At 42.1% G+C, this 17755-nt stretch overlaps 1 protein-coding gene across 5 annotated transcripts in view; it reads left to right on the plus strand.

The window, feature by feature from the left end:
- Positions 1-446: 446 nt before the first annotated feature.
- The window catches only part of ccser2a (coiled-coil serine-rich protein 2a), a 47653-nt gene continuing 30344 nt past the window's right edge, over positions 447-17755 (plus strand). For 2 of the 5 annotated variants that reach the window (XM_061689778.1, XM_061689783.1), the window contains exons 1-4: positions 447-1105; positions 8638-10030; positions 10107-10312; positions 14063-14156. In XM_061689778.1, coding sequence (XP_061545762.1) covers positions 8680-10030; positions 10107-10312; positions 14063-14156 — 1651 coding nt within the window. In that variant the 5' untranslated portion in view covers positions 447-1105; positions 8638-8679. Of the gene's footprint in view, positions 1106-5076; positions 5114-5486; positions 5531-5679; positions 5941-8637; positions 10031-10106; positions 10313-14062; positions 14157-17755 lie in introns of those variants that run through there. The other 3 variants (XM_061689779.1, XM_061689780.1, XM_061689782.1) reach the window with 3 other exon arrangements.

A 17755-nucleotide genomic window follows, 5' to 3' on the forward strand; every position in this document is an offset into this window, starting at 1 on the left:
ATCTATCTATCTATCTATCTATCTATCTATCTATCTATCTATCTATCTATGCTATACCTGATTTAGGCCTCAGGAACCGTCTGAAATTCGAGCTTTCCTCACAGTCATCTGTCTATCACGAAGAAAGTGAGGAGCCCCTTGAAAAGAAAAGTATTAAAATGCTTCCCTCTAGTGGTCGGAATAGACAATTACAGTTTTTTTCAACTCCATTTGGAGCGCCCTCGTGTGGTTTCAATGGACAACAGCAGTTTCACCTATAATCATTCGGCCATGATACCATAAATTATACGCTTTATAATTTACACTATAAGTGTAAAGTAAGTAGATACCAAAAACTTTAAAACTCAGAAACTGTCAGCATTAACACAGGTTTGAGAACGAAATAAATAAACTACATTTCCGCAATTCCCACTAGTGACGTCATATCGACGGCAAGCGGTAAAGGCCTCGCTGGAAACGAAATTGGGAAAAACGTCGATTGTTGTAGATTTGAATATTTTCCCACTCAAAAAGTTCCCAACATCCGCACAGGTTTCCTCAATGGAAGTTGTCGGGTGTTGCCGGTGACAGACACGCTCCGCCCCGCCACAGCCGTGAGAGGATGTCGGGAGTGGGAACCGTCCGGAGGGGTTGCTTAGTGGTGGGCTTCTAGTCGGGTGTTTACACTGGTAGTTTACTTCCAGCTGCTCGTCCCCCACTTCATATTTTTATTTTGTATTTTTTTACCCGGTTTGTTTTCGCTATGGTCCCACGGAAGGGGCGCCTCGTTCGGCTTCGAAAGCCCAACATCACGCGCAGTCTTCGGCTTTGGAGGAAGAAGTAACGGCGCTGCGGGACATTATTGACTGGATGCATCCTTCTGGAGCGTGGCTGCTGCTTCCCAATATAAATATATATATATATATATATATTTTTACTTTCCGCACTTTTTACTTTCCTCTCCTCGACTATCTCTACACGTCTTCCACACATATATGGACGTGGAATAATATTTTACAAATATCGAATATTTGATGAAACTTGGTTACAAGTTGCTATGGGCTAACCCAGCTAGCATCTTCGAATCCCAAACAACAAGAGGACCGTTTACCGGCTTTCAAACCAAGTAAGTACCACTATACCACTTGGTTACTATACATATTTATTTTATATATGTTTTACTTAAGCTCCCATAGACACAAAACCCGCTTATGTGCCTTTTAAATGGGTAATGTGCGATGTGATTTGGTGACGTCACCCAATAGAAATGAATGGAATCTGTCACAGTACCATGACCAGCTTTTGACATTAGTTTGTTAAATAAACTAATTATGCGTAACATTAAGGCACAATATAGTAAACATACGAATTTAACAAATAATAAAACATTAAAAAACTATTCGTTTGATTAGTTTTACATTTTTTAAAAATTCCTCCTCAGTGCTACTCTTTTGTTTTTATTTTTTTAGTTCTACCTATCTGTTTTCAATATTGGACACTGTTAGAGAGGTAATGAAAGCTGTTTTAACTGCTTTGCATTCCACCCCACTGAGAGCTATTTCTAACGGTGTGCCCATCTCATGCATCTATATGAGGTCATCAAAATATTAGAAACAAAGCATGTGCAAACAATTTATTTTTGTATCAGATTTATAGGTGTTTCTTTCTAGTTTACTTTGTACCCCGGGCCTCATAATTCCATGAAATCAGTAAGTAGGGAGAGAGCACGTGTCATGGTTAAAGAGTAACTAAAGATGACTCACATGCCACTTTGTTGCCCTCATGCTGTAAATTTAGATCTGACAGGCAAGAGTTCAAATATAACTCAGGGTTTTTACTTCATGCCACACGTCACCTATTCATATTTTTACACCATGTCTTAAGCTGCTGTCAGTCAAATTTGTGTGTTTAAATTTGACCCGCTGCAGTCCAGACGGTGCAAAGTGCCGCGACATCAAGTTGTCAGCAGATATACAGTGCTGTAATAAGGGTGGCCCCTGCTGTGTTCCGCAGACACCTGTCAGCTCTGCTTCTGGAGCCTCACCTTGGCTGGGAGTGTTTTTACAATTGGATTCCCCCTTGGCCCAACTAACAGCTGAATATCTTCAGACTGCACGACAACCCACAACCTTGGCTGTCTTTACTTTTTGTGTCTGCTTGCTTGCTGATCTTGGTACTTTTTAAAAACATTTTAAAGAGAGGTTTGTGTGTTCTGATCTGCGGTCACCCTGTCACTTCCTGCCTTTTTGTGGGAATGAAACCAGAAGGCACTGGACTGGTGTCCTCGAGGTTGCCAGATAAGGTGGGCAAGTAAATTCTGCAGTCAGTAGACTGGAGTGACAGTTTTATAGCTGCTAAAACTAATAAAAATTTGCTATAAAGGGGTCCCAGTAACTAATAAATATTTGCTATAAAGGGGTCCCAGTAACGCAGTCCATAAAGACCACAAAGTAATTGGCAGGAGTGCTTTAAGGGGGAGAAAAGTGATGACAATTTTAAGGGACCATGCCGCGTCTAGAAAATAGTGTTTTCAGTTTTTGGCATTGATGCATAGAAGTTTGCTGAGTAATCTGTGGTCCCTCACTGATTCAAACATCTCCATCTTCAGTACCATGGTGTCAACAGGCTTCTCAATGAGTTTATTGATTATTTTTGCATCCCTGGCACTGATGCTGCTCCTCCAGCAGAAAGCAGCAAAGTACATGGCACTTGTTACAGCAGACTGGTAGAAAATCTCCATCATCTTGCTGGATACATTAAAGGTTCTGAGCTTCCTCAGGAAATGCATTCAACTCATTCCCTACTTGTACACAGCATTCATCCTGGTTAGGTTTAGGAGCCTGGACTGGTTGTCAGCCAACCACAGTGCACAATCACCCATCACACCTACAAACAATTTCAGTGGAAAACCTGAATATTACAGGTTTTTGGAAAGTGGGAGGAAACTGGTTTACCTGGGGGAAATCCCAAGTGGGAGGGGAGAACATGCAAATGCCACAGAAATGTTCCAACTGAGATTTGAACCCTGATCTCCTCACTATAAAGCAGACACACTAACCACTATCATGAGTGCTGCCGTGAGGGTGGAGATCTAGGATTTGTTTCCACATTTGTGAGACAGTGGTGAAACAAAAACCCTCTGAGGAAGTTCTGTGAAAAGATTACATTGTATGAATTCCCCCATGGAAGGATTACTGAGAAAAGCTTTCATGGGACCCCCATCCAGTTTAATAATACAAAAAAGAAACTCTGGACTTAAAGACAACTGCCCAGTGAGTTGTAAGCAAATACATCCCAGAGGAGTCGAACTCGGACAACAATCTCCTAAAAAGATCCATAGGGTGGTTAGTTAATCTTAAACCAGGTTGCCTTGGTGGTGGTTTGCACTTTCCACTCCGGTGATGTGGTGATCTAATTGATGGCTCTCACAGGAAGCTGAGATGAGGTCATGGGGGATAATGAAACTGCGGTTACAGGTTATGTGCCTGCGTGCTGTGTAAGTACCCGAAGCCTTGTGGGTTGCTGTGACTTCTACTCTGATCCGCCTTGCCCCCTCGCTCTCTCTCCATGTGGTCTGTCATTAGAGCTAAACTTAGGTTCGCTGTTCACGTCTTATTCGTTCCTCGGCAAGACCACAGATGTTAAAAGCCTTGGAAAAGATCAGCTTGCTGAAGGCAGATTCTCTGATGGGTTTGCAAAGTTGCCAGCAACTCCTTCAACATCCTTCTTCCCCCATCTGTTTGAAATGGTGCCCATAAAAGATGCTGGCAGTGATTGACATGATCTTACAACAGCTTAGCTTCTTCAATCCTTGCGCGACGGTCAGAATGTGACAATTAAATGTGGCTCCTAAATGCACATTAATCTCATCAGCAGGGCTCAAGTCAAGGTCAAATAGCAGAGCAACAGCAGACAGTTGCTTGTGTGCTTACTGACTACAACATTACTGACACCATTAGAGGTGGGTACAGTAGCCCAAAATTTACTCGAGTACTGTTACTTAAAACATATCATTCAAGTAGAAGTAAAAAATAATTATTTAATAATAATTACTTGAGTAAGAGTAAATAAGTACTGTACTCAAGGGAAAAAAAAAACTACTCAAGTACTGAATAACTGGTGAGTAAATTATTATTATTTTTAATCCGAGCATCAGCCCAGTCCTAGGCAGTTCTCCAGCTCCAACATTTCAGCAGCTGTTGCAAAAGTGCTACCTTTCAAGGCACAAAAGCAACAAGCGACGACAGTCGAACATTGCCAACATTGCCATCCTTAGAAACGGGGGCGCTGCAAGCCTGCTGCCGAAAAGGCGCAAGCGCCGATATTCTCCAATGAATGTCCTGCTGCCGCTATAAACCGTACACCACGGGTCCGCACGAGGGACAACAAACACTAAATGACAAGAAGTCATTTTAAATCAAACAATACATTAAATCTTCATAAAATAACATAAATTAAGGCATATTCAACCATAGGAAATGGGCTTAAATCCACTTTATCTGAAACATTAACGCTTTGTTGAGGCCTTTTAGCTCTTTGACAGTGATGTCTAAAAATGGGTGTGTACCAGCTGGATCGTAAACAGAGCAGGACTTAAAATCTTTTGCTTTTGCCATTCCTTGGATATTTTAGTGTAAATGCACATATTTTCTTCACTATGTTTTATTTGGGGCAGTATTGAATTACACTGGCTCATGGTTACTTGTACTACACAAAAAAAGTCGAATAATTAGCATGTAATTTTGTCAAATGCATTTGGCCACATCAAGAAAATAGAAACATTTTGATGGTTCTACACTGTTTTCGCATTCAACGTAATACATTAGTGTAGATTTGACTACACCTGTGTTGATTTTTTTAACAGATGATTATTATGCCCTTCCCTAAGTGTATATACTGTATTTTTGTAGTAAATAATCTGTTTACACCCCAAGGCTCACATGAAACATATTGAAGTACATCCATCCATCCATATTTCTAAATAATGCACATTTTATAACTCTACAATCACTGACGCGTATCATGTGAACAGGAAGCGTTTGAACCAAACAAACAGATACTGAAACTTTTACAAAGGGAATTTCCTGTCTGAGAAGGGCTGGGCAGTGTCTAGATTGCTTTTTCATTCTCTCTGGTGAGCTCACGGCATCACACAGCAGCATGTACACTGACAGATTTATGTGGTTTTCATCGCTTTGCCAGATTATTGTGCATGGTTCCTCCTTTTCATTGTCACACAGTCAGGTTTCTGTCACCAGAGCAAATTTTATTACTTTAACTTACATTCAACCTCGTCATAACCGCTACTTTACCTTGCTTTCCTTTGAAGCTAAATCTGGAATTGAATGATTTATATAGCAGGGAGATTGTTTTTGTCCCCAAGCATAAGGTGGGTCCCACCAATGCTACAGTAAAACATTTATGTCCCCAACCAGACAAGGAATAGTAGCACACACATACACGTCTCTCTCTGTTGATGCACTTGCCTCTCTGATGCTTACTTTCAGTTTCGACAATGTTGGAAACTAGCTGGTTAATTCAACTTCTAAGGGTAAGGCCTTCATTTTTATTTTTTGAAGTTGTGGAAGTATTGCGTCTTAGCTTTTGTTATGTTTTATGTTCACGAGTGCCTCACCCTTTATGTCTCCATTTGTACCTCTTCTGTGTCATCTCTCCCGTCGCCGTCCTTGGTGTCCCATTGACTTAGCATCACTTAGCATCAGAGCCCGCTCAGCTTGGTGTTGTTTTCACTCAATACACATTAGTCCGGCGTCAGTGTTGCTTTCATCCCTGCCTCATTCTATTAGCCCGCTCTAATGGCACTCTGTTAATCGCTTCATAGAGAGCACGGCGGCCCAGCCACCGGCCTTTCCGCATGACCGGTCTAGGTTATTACTCCGAAGAGATGCCGGGACTGTCAATATGAGCGAGATGAAGCTGCACTTTGGTGTACATAGAAAGGTTAGAGTTTGTGTTGGGCTGGGTTGATTATTATTTTTTTATATTCAGTCATTTATATGAGATATATTTTGCTGTACTTGTTTGCTTTTAATGTTATCAGTGTTCTTCAGTGGATTTTTGATATTTTGATTCTCACTGCATAGTCAGTGATGGACATTTTTTTAATAAGAAATAGAAATAGAAAGAAGTGCCTCAATTATGAAGATTATTATTATTATTTTTAGTTATGTTTCTTGATTGCTTTTTTTGCTTTTTGTTGCAAGCCAAATTTTGAGTTAGAAGCCAGCTTCAGATACGCTGAACTCCCTTGTAAACTGAGGACCCCCCCAGTATTAACTGTATAGGCAATATGTTAGGTAAAAATTTTAACTGCCAGACAAGTGTAAATACAAGCTAACCACTGTTACTATTAGGATATAAAAACACTTGGTCTTTCAAGGTTAGAGTGCAAGGATTCTATGGCGGTCAGTTGAAAGTCATATTTGCATTTTTATTTTATAATGCGTCTTGTACCACAATCTTTGATTGAGCACTCCCGAATGTTCCCGACTTTTAGACATCCTAGGTGTAGTTACTGTATCCACCGCAAGGGCTACCTGAAGATATGTAATGTTTGTCAAGCCTTAGCGTCCGATATTTTACTCTAAATAGGGAGCTACGATTTGGAATACGAGCAGGAGCCGGCTGAAAGTAGACTTGTGGTCAAACCCTACTTGTTTGAGCAGATCAGGAGGTCGGAGACTGTCTGTGACGACGGCTACTTAGCAGCTCCCGCTAAATGTTTCCGAAAACACGCAGGTTCAAAAGTTACGTGTATTTGCTAGGCGAGGTGTACAGTTTACCCCCTTCCCTCCCCCCTCCCCCCACAACCTGTGATGTATGACACAATAGTATCAATAGATAAAAAAAAATTAAACACTACACCCATAAAAAAAACTCTTTACCTCGACAACTACTGATGACGTGCAAGTTGTTTCACTGCTTAAAATGCTAATATTTATTGTTGAAAAAAGAGACAGAAAAAGCAAAACTAGTAGTTCAAACCCAGATTTTAGAGTCATACATTTTTGCCATGTTGTTAAACGTAGAAAGTACATGTAATGAAGTATCCTGTTCGTGAAGTTGATGGGTAGAGCAACCGCTTTTCTTCATTCCCTTCTCAGGACTGAATCATAAGCTTATCACTCATAGTGTCTTTCGTGTAGTTCTAGAAGGTGGGGGTGGCCAGGGGTGTAACAGATGGCCAGCACAATTTGCTGCCCCACCTTAGAATGTGTGTCATCCCTTTAGATGCTCAATGTTCACTGGTGATCAGTGGTGACCCACATAAACACCTATCACAGCAAATGTGTTAAGGTTGCACTTCTGTGTGATGTGAATGGAACTTGAGCGCCTGTATGGTCAAATTCCAATTTGCGCAAGGATGCACGTCCGTCCCTGGGGGGCAAAGAGGCTTTTGCGGTGGCCTTGCCTAGGCACGTTGACCTGATTTCCTGTGTGGGTGAAAGTGTGTCTCTACGTTTATTTGCCCATGTATGTTTATTGATGCGGATTAGGACAGTCAGACAGTTCTGTGCCAGTGGCAGAGTGTGACTGATTGTATACACGTGTGTTTGTGGGATTTCATATGGGAATGTGGGGCAGCACAACATAGACACCAACACTGATCCCCTCCCCTCCCCGGATGCAATGGATAAATTAAATATGGATTATATTTCCCGAATCTGCAGTTCATCTACTGGTCAACTGTAGTGCGCCATTGAAACTGATACAATGAATGGAGCAATCGGTGACTGTCCATTGTTTTCCTTTCTAACCACACTAACCAACCAGATGGATCTAACATGCTAGTTCATCAACCGACACATCCACAGCTCTCCCACCATTGGCTTACACCATTCACATTCATTAAAACAGTGCTGGCCTTCTTCCCAGATTCCCTTTCATCCCTCAGGCATTCTGTCTGTCAGCCCTTTTTGTTATTGACCCCGTGTGCTGGTGCCGTGTTGCCCAGTAACAGCTACAGGATTTGTTGAGTGGTTTCCCTTTGATTCTGATTAAGAGTTGCCTGTTTGTTTCTTCTATTCAGCAGAGGATACAAACGTAGAAAAATTACACTTGCCAAATTGTGCACCTGCCTGGGTACCAAGCTTCTGCATGTCTGATTTAAAAAAAAAAAAAAAAAAAAAAAAAAAAAAAAAAAAAAAAAAAAAAAAAACAAAGTAATTAAAAAATTTTTTTAATTTTATTTTTCTTGAAGAGCAATGCATTATTTATTGGAAAGTGAAGGAAAATGTCAAAAAACTAGAAAACACATCTCGGATGTTTGCCTTTATCTATTATAGGAGCTTTTGTGTCGTCCTGCGAACAAATGGTTTATACAAAATGAACATCCTTGTTGGAAGTAATAGACATTCTGTTAGTTTGGTGAAAATCCATGACAGCATGTAGGGTGGACTTTGTGACAAACTCTCAACCCACCTTGGAAAGCAGTCACATGACTTTGTAATGTTTTCTCGGTGGCAAGCAGTCTTTCAGAGGCAGACATGCCTCTGTAGACATGCCTCATCTCTTTTGAGTATGATTTTATTTGTTTCAAGGATTACTTAAAGGTGGAAACAGCAAATTAAGCAATTGCCAGACAGAGTTTTGCATCCAAACCTTAATGTGTTTTATTTTTTTTATGTCTATCCCCAGCTGTTGTGAGTCCACGCTCATTCATGTTTCCGTCGGCATCTAATGGAAGGTAAAGCATTGACCATGGTTTCAAGACTGCCCAAGTTTGGTGGGCGCTCTGCGAGTGGTGGTGCTGGACCCTTGTCCAATGGTTCATCTACCCAGGATCCCAAGACTGCTCCTGCTGGAACACGTCCAAATGGTGCAATTCGAACCTCTCCTTTTTCCTTGAAATGGAAGAGAGATGAAGGGACAGTCCCCTCCAGCCTTACCACTCCTACCAGCCCTGGAGAAGGAGGCAAGGACAAGTCAAGACAACTTCCCTCATTGGCAAAGGAGGGAAAGAGTGCCTCCCCAGGGACGCCTATAATGCGGCGGTCGGGTGCACTGGTGGTGGCTGCCTCAAGCCCCAAGGCCACCCCGAAGCAGTCCTTAAAATTGGCTCCCAAAGACAGCATCAAGCTGGGTCAAAGCTCTCTCAATGGAGCACCTAAAACAGACCACAGTAACAAAGAGTCCTCCCGCCTTGTACGGCCCAAGTTATCTTCCGGCTCGCTAAGAAGCAGCTCCCAAGACCGCCTTTCCCAGTCCAACGAAAGCCTGAAGTCGCTGGAACTAGACAAGATGGTGCGCTCAAACAGCTTCACGCATTTCAAGCAGATTCCATCTCCCAACAGTCAGCCTATGATACGTTCCTTCTCCTTTAACCGGGCTGTGGAACTGGCCAAACCTTTAGCCAACACTCAACTTCAACCACCTCGGAGTAGTTTCCTCAAACCTCCTCAGCTTAGCAATGGACGATTAAGTTTAGGATTCGGGACTCTGCGTGTTGGACATGGAGGGTCAGGATCTTCTGGTGGTGGGACTGGAGGTGTTCAGTACAGCAGAACACCGCAAGCTGCCTCCTCACTACCTACAGCGTCAGCTCCCACCACTCCCAGTGCTTTGAAAAAGCCGCTGCTCTCCACTTGTGGTTTTAACAAGTTATTGGGAAATAGTAGTGGATCTTTGGGCATCAGGCAGCCAAAACCTGCACAGGACAAGGAGCAAAAGACTATACTTCCAGGCTGGGTTAAAGGAGTCGTCAAACCTTCAGCTGTCCCTCCATGTGGAGATGCTGAACCCACAGAAAAGGTTGAAGAAGCAGTCTGTCACAATAACTTTGTTCAAAGTCCTACTGATGGAGGAGAAAACGAAGAAAGCGGTGTACTTCGGCAAAGCTCATATCAGGCAGTAGGGGATGGTCAGGAAGACATGTCATTGTCTTCTGCTTCATCCCAGGAGAGAGGGAACACCAGCGAAGAATTTCTAGATGACTTGGACAGTGTAGGGGATGTGTTCAGTGATGGGGACCCTCATGACAATAAGAAGATAAATAACTTTCTCAATGAGACCAGTGACTGGGATCTGGCAGGTAAATGTATCAAATAAATCAGCCTAAATTCTCCTCTCATTGTATTTTGTTGTTGACTTTTTTACGTCTCACCCAGGCCAAAATGAAGAAAGCCCTATGCAAGACTCTCGGGGAGCACTTGTGAAGTCTCCGGAGGAAGGTGATGTCTGCCAGGCGTCATCTTTAGAGCTGTCACCCTCCAACAGCTCTGGGGGAACCTACATGTGGGACGAAGAAGGTCTTGAACCACTTGGAGGGCCTGGGACATATCCATGCGATCTTTACGACGACCTCAACAGCATAGTGAGTCCCACTGCCTTAGTGTAATGATTTTGACATGCATGTGGACAGATAAGCCCTTATAGTGCCTGTAAAGGGACCCAAAAATGCCTGACACACCACAGAGAAGAGTTTTTTTAACAACCCTGCCAAATTACAGTGAATAAAAAAACCCCCATGTATGTAAAATAAGGCTCTAAAATCATGAAAAATAAAGCCCACCCTTGAGCTGCAGGATTCTGAGAGCGTGTCTGTTGAAGGTGCTTTAGCTGAATGAGCCCTTCACTTGTCAGTCAAACACTTTTGTCCGCATGCTCTGTGCTCAATGTCATGAAACGAACGAGTGGGCAGTGTTTTCAGCACATTTAGCGGACACGCCCACAGTGTCCGAGAGCTGGAAGGAGGTCTTTTTCACCACTCAGGTGCCTCATTTTATATACTGGTAATTTTTTAAATTTTTATTTATTATTATTTTTTTTAATTCATTCATATTTGCAAGGCTTGTTAGCAGCATACTTCTCTGTGGTGTGTCAAATTTAGAAGACATTTTATTTTCACTTTACAGGGCCTTTAAGTACCACCACAAGGACCAACATTAAAATACAGTAAAGTGATAAGCTGAAATGTTCATTAAAAAAAAGGCAGAGGTTTTATTTCTAAAAAGTATAAATGTATTTGTTGTTGTAATTCACTGTAACAGTATACACCGTTTGAACGTTAACACACAAAAGTACAGCACTTATAAGTTAAATACGACTGAATTGTAGTCTCTTTGTAGTCTATTCACTTGAAAAGTGAAAAGTAAGACCCCCCCCAATACCATCACAGATGTATGCTTTTGAACTTCGCGCTGATAACAATCCAGATGGTCCTTTTCCTCTTTGGTTCGGAGGACACAACGCCCTTGATTTCCAAAAACAATTTGAAATGTGGACTCATCAGACCACAGCACACGTTTCCACTTTGTGTCAGTCCATCTCAGCTTAGCTGGGGCCCAGAGAACCCGGTGACGTTTCTGGGTGTGTTGTGATATGGCTTTTGCTTTGCATGGTAAAGTTTTAACTTGCATTTTTAAATGTAGCGACAAACTGCTAACTGACAGTGGTTTTCTGAAGTGTTCCTGAGCCCAGGTAGCAATATCATTTACGCAATGATGCCGGTTTTTAATGCAGTGCCACCTGGTCACGGGCCTTTTACCTGCAGAGATTTCTCCAGATTCTCAAAATATTGTTATGATGATATGAACTGTAGATGATTAAATACCTTAATTCCTTGCAATTGTACGTTGAGGAACATTATTCTTAAACTGTAGGACTATTTGCTCATGAAGTTGTTCAGAAAGTGGTGAACCTCGCCACATCCTTGCTTGTGAACAACTGAGCCTTGAGGGATGGTCCTTTTATTCCCAGTCATAACACTTACCTGTTTCCAATTAAATGGTTCACTTGTGGAATGTTCCAAACTGGTGTTTTTGAGTAGTCCTCAACTTTCCCAGTGTTTTGTTGCCCATGTCCAAGCTTTTTTTTTTTTTTTTTCGTCACGTTGCAGGCATTAAATTCAAAATGAGAAAGAACATTTGCACAAAAACAATTAAATTCCTCAGTTGGAACATTAACTATTTTGTCTTTGTAGTCTATTCAATTGAATATAGGTTGAAAAGGATTTTCAAATCATTTTAATCACTTTTATTTACGTTTTACAAAACGTCCCAACTTCATTGGAATTGGGGTTTGTAGATGAACAGCAAATAGATTTTTTTAAAAAAACTGAGCCTTGTCTTCAAAGCAACGTCTTTTGTTTTCCACAAAAAAAAAAAAATACAAATTTAATGCATCAACTATGAAGTCAATTCTCTCTTCATTTAGAAGCATGCATTTAAAGACTTGGGGGCCATTTCCAAGTAGAAATAGCAATGCTGCCATTCAGGATGTTCCCCTCTAAAAGGAAGAACAGTCATTTAATATCCCTCAATGGGAAATTCCCTCTTCCATTTTTTTTCATGCATAAAGATAATAAAACACTGGCTCAGTGCCTTGCTCAATGGATCACGGATATCAATCAAACTGGCACATCTCCGGTCTCATGTCCCAATTTCCAGTGAGCCGACCACCTTCTGGTCCACAATCGTCATACAAGATTTTATTGTCTGCTTAAAGAGCCGCCACCATTCCTTCCTCATTAAGCAAAGCGGTTATCCCTGAGAGGAATGCTGTCACAGCCACTACTTGTGCTTAATAGCATTTCTAGCCTTTGCTTCTCTGTGTTCACGTACCATGGCACCTGATCTCGGGAACGTGTAAAGAGCTTTCTGGAAGCCAGATTAGAAATTGTTTAATAAGCCATGTCTATTTAGTACTCAAAGCATGTGATGTTGTGATATGAACATTCAACTTGATCATAAAGAGAGAGAAATAAGGAAATTTAGATACATTTTTTGTCTTTAATTCAGCTAGACAGGCGGGAGGCAGTCCATTGATGAAGCTAACTGACAGCACAGATTGCGCATCAAAACGTCATTTGAGGCATTATTAGACGTGGTCATTATTTCAACAACTTGCCAGGTCATTTTCTAACAATATGTCAATTTTAAGATTTTTAGAAGAAAATGAAGCACCTTTTTGCTACACTATCCAGATATTGTACACCATTTTTGTTCGTGTTCCCTGACAGAATGAAAACATAGTTTGCAAGAATGTGAGATTTTGTGTGTGTGTGTGTGTGTGTGTGTGTGTGTATATATATATATATATATATATATATATATATATAAGGCAGGTGTTCTTTATCACACCTCCCTTAACCATGCATACCCGATTAAAAGTCATTTACTTTGTCTTAAGGACATTTTTGCATACTAGATTAGTGCAGTTACTACCATGTGCTTTGCTTGAGCTTTTGACATTTCTTTGGACATTATTTTATTAATTTTGACCTGCTTTCCACCTAGTGAACACAGTAATCCTATAGCATTGGTGTGGTTTTGCTGGTACAGAAATAGAACTTGATAATTATTCATGAGCATATCAGGATGATTTTTGAGGTAATAGGTTAAATGTACACTGTAGTAGCAGGCTAGATGCATATGGTGGCGCTCTGCCTCCATAACACATCTAAAAGTGTCTGTCTGCACTTAAAATTGCTGCTTGTGTGTGTGCCAGTCATGTTTTGGCTATATTTGGCTCTGTCTTCATTCAAATGGCTCTGTGCAAAATCACTGTGTGGGCTACCGGGGCTTGATAACATTTCCATGACGCACCAGTTCTGAGAGGTGCCCATTTTAGAATGTATAGGTTATTGTTCATGTATTTTAAACTTTGTTCTCTGTAAGAGTTCATTGGGCAAATGTATCCTGTTTTACTGCTGCTGCTAAGTGACCCCCGCCACCCCACTTTTTACCCTGTGTGCCCCTCTGTGTGTGATGCGCCTCCTTGCTTGGACACAATATCCTTTTTCAGGAATGGAAAATTTCAATCAGCACCTCCACCCCCGTCAATGATTGGTTTTCGGGCGGTTAAAATTGACCCCGTAGTAGCAAAAATTGCCCCCAAAGTACTGTGTCCCACCCACATATTTGTAATGTGCCCCTTTGCTCGACCCCAATAACCTTCTTCTGGACTGGAAAATTTCGATCAGAAATTTTGTTCGGTTCAAGAAAAAAAAATCTGCGAGTATGCAAGGGAACACTGCCCCACTTTTTCCAGTGATAATGTATCTGTAATGAGCCTCTAATACAATTTGGAATGTTTTTTTTCTTCTTTCGTTTGTGATTCCCAGGATATCCTGAACACCCTGCACGGCCCAGGGGCGGAAGAGGTGAATGATGATGACCTCATGCTGGATGTAGACCTCCCAGACGATGGTTTGCATGGTGAGGTCACACTCTTCATTGTCCTGTAACAGAACAACCTCCAGCAAAGTCAGTGTCAACGTCTGGAAAAAGTTTCTATTTCCAGCAGTATGCTTCCGCGGTTTATTATGGATTGATCAAACCCCTGCTTGGCTGTGCAACATCTGTTAGAATGGTCTTGTCGTCGTTTGTGATGTGTATGCTGTTGCTGAAGAGTTATTTATAGGCTATTTATTGTGCTTGAAATGACAGCTCGGCAGCAAACCTGCATGGAAGAGAATTTTGCCAGCTGTCTTGACGTCGGAGCAAACAGATGAAACATGCACACGCAGGCACGATGCATATTGAGGTGCAGCAGCAGACAGTTTGATTGCCTTGACAGTAGCAACAAGGTGATTAGTTTAACGCCTCATTGTCCTACTTCATATCCCCATGTACCGCTGTGGCTTCAGCGCCATTGTAGCCTTTTGGTTGTGGGTTTCTTTATCGCTCTGTGAATGTAATCAAATTCCAGCCTCTTTATAGTGGAGTAAAATTGCTTAATTGTATGTGCTCGAGGTAGTCAGGTCATGGTGATTGTGCAGGCAGTTTTATTATGCGTTTATCAGATGGTGTGTCACATACGTGAGAGAATGAAGGGAGGGGGTTCAGAGACGTTGACCTCGCCCGTCGCGAATTATAATGACTGATTGCGACGATAATTCGCTTCTGTCAGCGCTGAAGCAAACTTGGATCGGCTACTCTTGCCTGGCTTGTTTATCGCGCCAGTTGATATGGAATGCCTCTGACACAACCCGGCTTGGTATGAATGACAAGACCTCCTTCAGGAACCACAAAATCTAATATACGGAGGTCACATACCTGCTAAATGGTGGCGTCAAGTGCAATAAAGTTAAAGAAAAGACTATCACACTGGATTATTTTGAATACGGAGAAAAAAAACCATTCAACAGTACAAGATCACTGTAAATTTATTCACAAAATATTAACACTTTTTATACATACATTTGCTCCTCGGTTTACGATGGCCCTGACATACAAGGTTTGGCGTAAGAATACGTGGCCACATGGCACATTGAAGGTGTGCGCAATTATAGCTGTATTTACTCTTTTTTTTTTTTATTTATGGCGTACAAGTGATTTTTACATACAAATATTTACTGTAATCATTACTTTACTGCTACATTAGTCTAAATAGACTACTATTCACATATTCAAATTTGAGTTGCGTCTTCACCGTCAGAACGGGACTCTGTTATAAACCAAGGAGCCCCTCTATTTGGGGAAAAGACGACTGAAAGCTCAGCAAGCAGCGGGATTAATTCTGAGTACGTCTTTTGCTTTTCTTTGGCAAAAAAAAAAAAAGCTTCTGAAAGCTGGAGCAGCATCTGGAATGGCACAAAGAAATCAAATCAGCATATCACATGAGCTTTCAGCTGTCTCAGGATAAGCTCTGCGCCTGGTTAACTTTTTCTTTGACCTTTTGTAGCATTTTTGCACCTGAACAGAAGAAAAATACAGTGGTGCCTTGACTTGCGAGTTCACCAACTTACCTGTTTTTTGAGTTACAGGTCAGTGTTTTGTAAATTTTTGGCTTTGTGTTACGAGGGTTCGCAATGATGTACAATGAACTAGTTTTCACAGCAATCTAAGAATATGTGGTTACGCGACACAAGTAGGCATGCTCAGTTACTGCCGTACTTATTGTTTTTCATTAGATTGTTTCATATTTATGGCCAAGAAGTGTTTTTCATATAAATATTTACGGTAATTATAACTTACCTGTTTAGTAGGTTAGTAATACACTACGAATGTGGTACGTCGCCGCTGTTGGAACAGAACTCCATTGTAAACTGAAGTATATTGGGTATATCCTGGTGCAGTCCACTGTGTAACGCCCTCCATCCATCCATCCATTTTCTGAGCCGCTTTTCCGCACTAGGGTCGCGGGCATGCTGGAGCCTATCCCAGCTATCATCGGGCAGGGTGCGGGGTACACCCTGAACTGGTTGCCAGCCAATCGCAGGGCACATACAAACAAACAACCATTCGCACTCACAGTCACACCTACGGGCAATTTAGAGTCTCCAATTTATGAATCTTTTTGGGACGTGGGAGGAAACCGGAGTGCCCGGAAAAACCCACGCAGGCACGGGAAGAACATGCAAACTCCACACAGGCGGGGCCGGGGATTGAACCCCGGTCCTCAGAACTGTGAGGCTGACGCTCTAACCAGTCGGCCACCGTGCCGCTGTGTACTGCCACGAAGGTTCAAATGTTTGTGTTTTTTAACGGGTCCAGAGGCGCAGTAATTCACTTCGGTGGTCGTAGCGGAGGCTGCACTCGGCTGCACTGTTGAATTGGATTCCATTAATGCTGAGGCTGTTTTTTTTATATATATTTTTTTGCCCTTACTGATATCAGTTCTATTGCCAAAAAGACCTCAAAAGTGAATCAACCGCAACCAAACATGAAGTGAACAATATCATATTCCTGAGTGTTTTATTGTGTTGCTGCAGGTTGGAGGCAGCTTCATTCTGCAGCTTCATAACACCCTGAAGATTGTAAACATTCATAGACAGGCAAGGGAATGTTCACTCCAGAGGAATGTGACTGGCATGCTGGTCCCCTTCCTGCTCCTTTTTTGGGAAGTGTCCATATTTATAGGCCCGTGTGTCAGGACAAGTACCAGAAGAGGCACAGTGAAAGTGAGATGGGGCAAAGGAGTCCATCTTAGACCCAGCCCACAAGGCCGGCCCTAAAATCAGGGACCGGGAAGGCGGTTTGTTTTGCCTACAGAGTCTCCACAGGCCCTCCCTTGCTCTGTCCTTCATTTCATCCCTCCCAGAGACACTCTGACTCTGCCACATAACAGGAAGAAGGCGAAAGGGAAGAATAGGGAGGCGAATTAGAACCGGGTGAGAGGCTCGCATGTGACATTTTCTTTAAACCCAGCTGTCAGGGCCAGCGGAGGCCCCAGAGTTTCCCCTAAACTTGGACTCCAAAGCACCACCAGTCTCCTCTCCTTGGGAGTTCCCTGAAAAACAAGCCTGACAACACAGACAGGGCCATGCAGGGTGGGCTCAGGATTTCTGCCTAAACGACTGGACAGGGCGGACATTTCTTTCTATTCTATATTCATGGACCTCTCCTAGATGGAATATATTCCCATTGTTTGGCTTTAATGACTTGGATTCTGTAAGTTTCTTGGAATGTAATACTTGAGTATGAAACAAGCTGCCTGCTTCTGTGTTACATGATGACACTTTGGGTAAAGTATTTTAAGCAGCAGCATTTCTATCCTGCTGTTATTGTCTTTTGTGTGTGTGGTTGTTTCTCACTGTCTCCCTTCCTCGCTGTAGGCCTCGCTTTTCTGGGAGGGAGGTCAGCCACTATTATTTTCAGTTTTTCCCTTAGCCATGGCTCATTTCTCAGCTCTATTCTTCCGAGAGTCTCCAAAGACTCACTATCCTTTTTTACATCCTTGAAAATGAAATGCCACTCATGTTTTTGTGTTTGCATAGCGAGGAGGGAGATGGAAGAGATCATGATGTGCTTGCTTAGTGATATTTTAGTGCATTTGAAATGTGTACAGACGTATTCATCGCCAGAAAACGTGA

This window comes from Phycodurus eques, chromosome 11 (genome assembly GCF_024500275.1).
Source record: "Phycodurus eques isolate BA_2022a chromosome 11, UOR_Pequ_1.1, whole genome shotgun sequence".
Lineage (NCBI taxonomy): Eukaryota > Metazoa > Chordata > Actinopteri > Syngnathiformes > Syngnathidae > Phycodurus > Phycodurus eques.